This window comes from Numida meleagris, chromosome Z (assembly GCF_002078875.1).
Source record: "Numida meleagris isolate 19003 breed g44 Domestic line chromosome Z, NumMel1.0, whole genome shotgun sequence".
NCBI lineage: Eukaryota > Metazoa > Chordata > Aves > Galliformes > Numididae > Numida > Numida meleagris.
The window spans coordinates 30,655,033-30,662,859 of NC_034438.1; the positions used below are offsets into that span (position 1 = coordinate 30,655,033).

The window sequence follows — 7,827 nt, forward strand, 5'->3', positions numbered from 1 at the left end:
GTAGAAAACTTCGCACAGTCTCACAAGGACTGCTTATACTAAAAATATAAAATATCTTAAGCCACAATTTGCAGGAAAAAGGTATTGGCAATTTCACATGAAGAAATGCTATAATTATTTATCAGTTCACTACAAAGAGATCATTTTTATCTCTTATTTGGAATAAGCAGTTTTTCCCAGTTGGCCTTTTTGTGTGGTTAATGTCATGCTAATTAAAGGAAAAGAGATGGGATAAGGGAGTGAAGGAGAAGAAAAAATATTGAAAATTTCAGATATATACTGTACAAATGGAGTGAAGAACAGTACTAGTAAAAGTTCAGGTACTTAGAAGGACATTAGGAAGAACCTAAACTTCAAAAACAATTTTAGGATTTTCTTCTTTAAAAGTGAGGGAAGACTTTGAACGTGACAGGTTTGCTTTAATGTGTGTCACTGGGAAGAGCACTGTTGAGACAGCTGCTTCACAGGCATACTTTTAAAATATCACAGCAATGTAGAAGGAAAAAGATGGAAGGGAAAATGAATACATGAATGATTAGAAAACTCCTTTATAGTGAGATGCTTAGGGAAAGTGTTCAGATTCGTTAGTCTATTTAGTCTCCAAGAAACATGTAACAAAAAGTCCCTTCTGCCATCATCAGTGTAGTGCTTACTCTGAGGTAAAATATGGATATTTTTAACAATATAAAAAATACTGTAAATCAATCATGCTCACTGACTTTGGCATGGAACTATACCGTTTGCAGATGGAATTGCAGGAGTATCATCAGAAGTTTAAAATCTACAGATGAGCTATGTCTCTGACTATCTGAATTATGTGTAACTTTTTACATAGTTCAATTTCTCTGGATAGCTGAGTGTTTTGACTTGTATCAGCATAACGGGGATGATTTTTCCTCCCCATCTCAAAAGCATGCTACAACGGTGAAAGAAAATCCATTCCAAATACATAGCGTTTACAAATAAATAAATAAATAAATAAATAAATAAATAAATAAATAAATAAATAAGTTAATCTGAAGACACTAATAATAGATTTTCACATTTATTTTAAAGTTTATGTTTAAGATTCTTGAAGCACTTTGATATCTGAACAGTTGCAGATACTGTAGTTTTAAAGTCTGGTAGTAAGACATGTTATGTCTGCAAATGCTGAATTTGGGCTGAGGTGTAGAGGATAAGACTTGTTTTACAAGTAGAGTACAAATCTTGTACTCTGAGGGAAGAACAATACTAGATTCAATGTAAAATCAAAAGGAAGATTAAGGCAGTTGTGAAGCTAAACACTGAAATCTGATTGTCACTGTTTACAAGAAGAAAGAGTTAATCACATGTATGTCACTCACAACACAGAAATCAGGACATATATCTAAAATAGTAACATATAAAAACATTTTTGTGTACTTTTGTTCAGTAAAAGTTTACAAAACATTGAATATAATTCAGTATTAATTGCAGTTCCAGCAAGCTAAGCCTCAAGATAAAGGTTCAAAGTTCTCAAGCTTGAAACACATTCTGTGAAATATCGCAAATTACCAAGAGAGATTACAAAATTGTTCTTACATGTCATTTGAAAAGTAGCCTTTCTGGTTGCACAGTGACTAACTTGCCTTGTTTACTGACTGGGAGGGAATTATGGCACTAACTGAATCACTCACGAGTTGAGAGGGTTGTAGGAATGGAAATAATAAAATTAATTGACCTACGAGAACTGCTAGAACTACCAAGGTAGAAAAAATAAGACTCATAGATTACACTTCTGGTGTCTTTCGAAACAAACTGTAGTAGAACAGTTTCATTTCTCTAATGATATTTCTGATTAGAACAGTACAATTCTGATGGTAAAACTCTAAAATTATTAGTGATCTTTAAAGCATTTATTTTGTTTTATGATTCCATGTGCTATTAAAAAATTACTTTGAAATGCAGACATGAAGAGAAAATGGGTCAAACATTATTTCCTGTATGATTTTTTAAATAGTAACAGAAAAATATACATATTTTTCTACTTAAAATTTCCCCATATATATTCAATATTAAAAAAAAAAAAAAAAGAGGAAAACATTACTTTGGTATTTATGAATCAGAAATCTTGATTCTCAGGAAAGGAAATACTGAATCATTACTTTTAAAACATTTTAAGCAGATGGGTAGTTACTATGGCAACCAAATATGATATCACATTAATTATGTTTGATTTTAACCACTTATGCATTCTCATTCTATCCCCATTAATGCTTAAAATGGTATAGTAACATCAAAGTATGTGTATGACTAAAAGAAGTAAATTGTTATCCAAATTCAGGAGATTTAGGTAAGAAGACACCATTACAACCAGAAAAAAATATTTAAGACAGCCTCTCTCTGTAAAAAAAAATACTTATAATGAAAAATATTAAATCTATACTGTAGCCTGATTAACAATTGAAACTACAATTAGACCTGAAACAGAAAATATGTTCTTAATATTTATTGACAAACAGATTTGCAAATGTTCATGAATATAATTGGGACTCCAATATAGCCTTTTGTAGAAAACAGAATTAAAGCTGATGTTCATTTTTCTATGTATAGGGATATTACTATATATTTCTTCTCTATATATAAATAAATAATTTTTCCAGTGTTCCTAAATTGCTTACTGTATTTAAACTTATCAGATTTGAGCAGATATTTGGGAAGAGCATTCTTTTTTAACCATCAAAATACTTAAAGTAGGCTTAGGAGAAACAAACAGAGGAACAAAAAGCCAGTTTTCTTTCTGATTGTCATGGGACATTATTAATTAAATAAGGTGAACTACAAATATATAGTGTACCAGGGGAGGAGGGGAAGAGGGATAGTGGGGGGGAGGGGTTGACCAGTGGATGTCATCTACCTTGACTTCAGCAAGGCATTCTATACTGTCTCCCACAACATCCTTATAATGAAGCTGAGGAAGTGTGGGATAGATGAGTGGACGGCGAGGTGGTCTGGGAGCTGGCTGACTGGCAGAGCTCATGGGGTGGTGATTGATGGTGCAGAGTCTGGTTGGAGACCTGTCACTAGCAGTGCTCCCAGGGGGTCAGTGCTGGATCTGGTCTTGCTCAGTATCTTCATCTGTAACACTGGTGAGGGGATAGTATCCACCCTCAGTAAGTTTGGCAATGATACAAAGCTGGGAGGAGTGGCTTACACACTGGAAGGCTGTGCTGCTATTCAGCAAGACCTGGACAGACTAGAGAGCTGGGCAGTAAGGAACCAGATGAAGTTTATCAAAACCAAGTGTAGAGTCTTGCTTCTGGGAAGGAATAACCACAAGTATCAGTACAGACTGGGACATGACCTGCTGGAGAGGAGCTCTGTGGAGACAGACTTGGGGGTCCTGGTGGACAACAGATTGGCCATGAGCCAGCAGTGTGCCCTGGTGGCCAAGAAGGCCAGTGGCATCCTGGGGTGCATTAAAAGGTGCGTGGCCAGCAGTACAAGGGAGGTGATCCTCCCCCTCTATTCTGCCACACCTGGAGTACTGTATCCAGTTCTGGGCTCCCCGATACAAAAAAAAAGACAGGGATCTCCTGGAAGGAGTCCAGAGGAGGGCCACTAAGATGATAAAGGACCTGGAGCATCTCTCTTATGAGGAAAGACTATGTGACCTGGGTCTGTTCAGCCTTGAGAAAATTCAGAGGGGATCTGATTAATGTTTATAAATATCTTAACTGTGGGAGTCAAAGAGACATGGCCAACCTCTTTTCAGTGGTCTGTGGGGACAGAACAAGGGGAAATGGCCATAAGCTTGAGCATAGGAAGTTCCACATAAACATGCAAAGGAACTTCTTGACAGTGAGGGTGACTGAGCGCTGGAACAGGCTGCCCAGGGAGGTTGTGGAGTCTCCTTCTCTGGAGATATTCAAGACATGCCTGGATGCCTACCTGTGCAGCCTGCTGCAGGGAGCGTGTATTGCAGGGGGGTTGGACTCAATGATCTCTAGAGAACCCTCCAACCCCTACAGTTCTGTGATTCTGTGGTGCTGTGCATGTGAAGTAAGTATTTAATACAGTTACTGGGTAAGATGGGTAGTTACATTTTTTGTGAGTGATTACTTAATTTATACTTTTTCAGTTCCCGTAATAACTTTACTAACAAAGCAAAAAAAAAGTCATCAACATGTCTTATTTCAGTCCCAAAATATAGGTTCATCATGGATTTTTTATTCTTCTGGTGAAGGCCGGTGTGTTTTTTGTGTATTGACAAGTATGTATGATAGAGAATGAGAGAAACCTACCTGTAGCTCAGGGAAAGCAGAGAGAGGGTGTTGTACAATAAGGGCTCTTTGAATACCAAACAACAAAATGATTCATGAGGTAATATCTGATTTGTAATGATTTATTATAGAAATAAAAGACTAATTTTTGCCAGAGATAAGCAAAACACATGTTCTGAAAACAAAGGAAAGCTAAAGCATCAAGTAATCATTAAATCTCAGGCTGAGTAGTTCTAGTTGAATCACTTACCTAAAACTGGCTAACAGCCAAATCTACACTGCATACAAGTCCCACGTTTTTGTGTCATGACACCGGATATCTCACTGGGTATTTCCACTTGCCCAGTTGCCAAAAGTGATCTGTGAACCCATGTGTTTGTTGCATGTTGAGACTGAGAGATCTTTTCACTCAATAGTGAATTTTGTCACCTCAGTATTTTGACCTTGAGAACTAGATATGTCTCCTTTCAGAACACTCCTTGTTTCAAGTCAGTGCATCCAATCTGAAGGGAATTATGTCATTCTGTCCCATGAGGAGGAATGGCATGGCCCTTCTTAAACCATGAGAAGGTGCACCTGGTAATATATCTACTTTTGTTCTAAGCTATTTAAATCACTTAAGCTTACTAGGTTAGCAGGTCAGCTGAGTGCCTCATCACAGAGAAAAGGGGGAAAGAGGTCTCCCTGGTACTCAGCAAATATCACTTTCTCGAAAATGTATTTCTGATAGCAACATTTTTGTAGTTCACTCCTGAACTGTGCCTTACCATTTTGATCTTTCTCATACAAAAACAATCAGATGACACAGACCATTCATCATTGTTTGCTGAGGTTGAAATTCCCCCCAAGGCTTACAGCTGGAACAAAGCCTATTCATCAGTAAAGTGTCACACAGGCTTTATTCTTGCTTTACCTGAAGCTGTTCATACAAAACTCTAATTTTCATTTCTACAGACATTTTCTCAATTATTTCATAATGAAGTCCAATACCCAGTATGAACATCTGTACTCCAACACACAGTGTGAACTGATACTTGAAATCCAACAGACAATAACACTGTTACCACTGCAAAGTCAGTCTCACTCAACTTGAATTACATTTAAAATGCTGCTGGTGTGCTGAGGATGTGAATAAGGTGATCCTGTGCTGTATTTTTTGACCTGCAAGAAAAAAAGGAAGATTGTTTATTTCAGAGCATGATGTATACTTCAAGATATTTGGCTTGTCCCCCTACATTTACGCTACTGCGTATCATTCTACCAGGTACACAGTTTTTCTTCCTTTTTTGTTTTTGTTTTTGTTTTTGTTTTTGTTTTATTTCCACAACATTTTTATAAATCAAAGTATCAGACTCACTTTCAGAAGACATACTCTCTACCATCAAGCTCAAGGACTTATGAAAGTCAGATATATAAAATACCAGTGTAAGCAAAAGCTTTTTATTACAGAATTATTGCAGTAGATTTCTGACCTTTTAAAAGTCTTATTTTTTGGTCACTTAGTCTTATTTCTTAACTGTAAATCTTGCAACATTATAACTTTTTTCATTAATGTTTATTATTCGGTCACTGAGATGACTGTAATATGCCATCTTAATTTAAGTTCTCTTCTAGTTTCACTCTTCTCTAAAGATGGTAAAAATTAATTTAAAAATGCTATTGGGATGTCAGGATAGGCAGCCAGTGTTTTTATTTACTTGATATTTTGAGAAGAGCAAGAATTTATTTGGAATCTTAACACATTGCTATCTTCAGATTTAAGAGTCAGGCACATGACTATGGTCTGAACAGAAAAGTTATATTAAAATCAATTAATTAGCTTGTTAGATAGAAAGACTCAGGATACTTTGGAAATATTTTCAAAGTACTGTGATTAAAATCTGTTGGGTAACAAACTAAATTTTAAGAAAAAATATTTGAATGTTTAAGAAAATATTAGCAAAATATTTTGAATGCTGCTTTAAAATTTCTACAGAAAATGGATTCAGGAAACAGCAAATGTAAAAAATTAAGGTAAAGAGATAATTCAACATAATAATTACTAAACCTTTCAGCTCAAAACCAGTGACATAATGTGGAAGACAACAACTGTTTTTTCTTTTGCCTCAAAGTTTGCTTCATGAGGCCTTTTTAGTGATAAGACTCTAACTAACTGTCATGATATAATCAACCTGCCACGCCTCCCCATATTTATACTTTTGCCATCGCCCTTCCCCCCAAAGAGGTTTCATCCTCTTTGCTTGTTTAATTGTGGCGCAAGTTTCACAGTCACGAATAACCTGTGCAATAGTGTCCATAGTTAAGTCCACCCCTCGCTCTCCAGAGGAATCTCCGAATTGGCCAAGAGTGTCTCCAAGCTGAGAAAGAAATTCTCCAAGCTGAAAAGGAAGATCTCCGAGCTGAAAGAAATAATCTCCGATCTCAGGAAAACATCTTCCAATCGGAATGGTACACCTTCCAAAATGAGCGGGACACTCTGCAGTCCAAGCTCAACTGTCTCCAATCCAAGTGGGACACTCTGCAATCCAAGCTCGACTGTCTCCAGTCTGAGCGGGACACTCTCCAATCTGAGCGAGACATCTTCCAAAATGAGCGGGACACTCTGCAATCCAAGCTCGACTGTCTCCAATCTGAGCGGGACACTCTGCAATCCAAGCTCAACTGTCTCCAATCCGAGCGAGACACCTTCCAAAGAGAGCGGGACACTCTACAATCCCAGCTTAACAGTCTCCAAACAGAACTACACGCTCTCCAATCCAACTTTCATGCCGTAACAGAAAAGTTGGTCCAAGCCGAGCTTGAGAGACAGAACATGAAAAACAACCAGCCTGATCAACCACAGGAGGCACCACAACTGATTTCAGTTGCCCCTGTAAGAGGACGGAAGGTGAAACGAATATCGCTTCCTTCGGAACAGGAGACAGCAAAGCGAGAAAGTCCAGGGGAAGGGCCCTCAACAAGATGCCGGTCACCAACACCCACCAGGGCAACAACAACTGAAAGGGACATTGAAACCCTTACTACTCGTCCTCTGAAAATGACTGAACTTCAAGTCTTGAGAAAAGACTTTACACGGCACCCAGGTGAACACATTGTCACCTGGCTACTTTGATGCTGGGACAGTGGGGCCAACAGTGCACTGCTAGACAGTACAGAAGCCCGCCAGCTGGGAAGCATTGCCAGAGACTCAGCGATTGACAGAGATATCAGTAGATGCCAGGATGAGTCCTTCACCCTTTGGAAGCTATTAGCTGTGAAGGAAAAATACCCCTTCAAAAACGATCTGATGCCTGAGGCAAAGAAATGGACTGCTATGGAAAAAGGCATCCATTATTTGAGAGAATGAGCTGTAGTGGAAATGTTACATGACCCTGGATTCATTCCTGATGATCCAAACCAGGAGCATGATCCTGAGAGAATCAGGTGTACACCAGACATGTGGCGTACATTCACAAGAACTGCACCAGAAAAGTACACCGGTACATTAGCAGCCATGTATGGCAGATGGGAAAGAAGACCCCCTATGGGTGAACTGATTTTCAGGCTCCATGACTTTGAGCTACATTTAACCCCTCTGCAAGTT

The 7,827-nt window shown here is 38.1% G+C and overlaps 1 protein-coding gene across 1 annotated transcript; it reads left to right on the forward strand.

Moving 5' to 3' along the window:
- Positions 4,785–7,483, forward strand: LOC110390255 (girdin-like). Its single transcript, XM_021381509.1, has 3 exons — positions 4,785–4,823; positions 6,568–6,722; positions 6,807–7,483. The coding sequence occupies exons 1-3, from the start codon at positions 4,785–4,787 to the stop codon at positions 7,354–7,356; spliced, it is 744 nt and encodes a 247-aa protein (XP_021237184.1). The 3' UTR covers positions 7,357–7,483.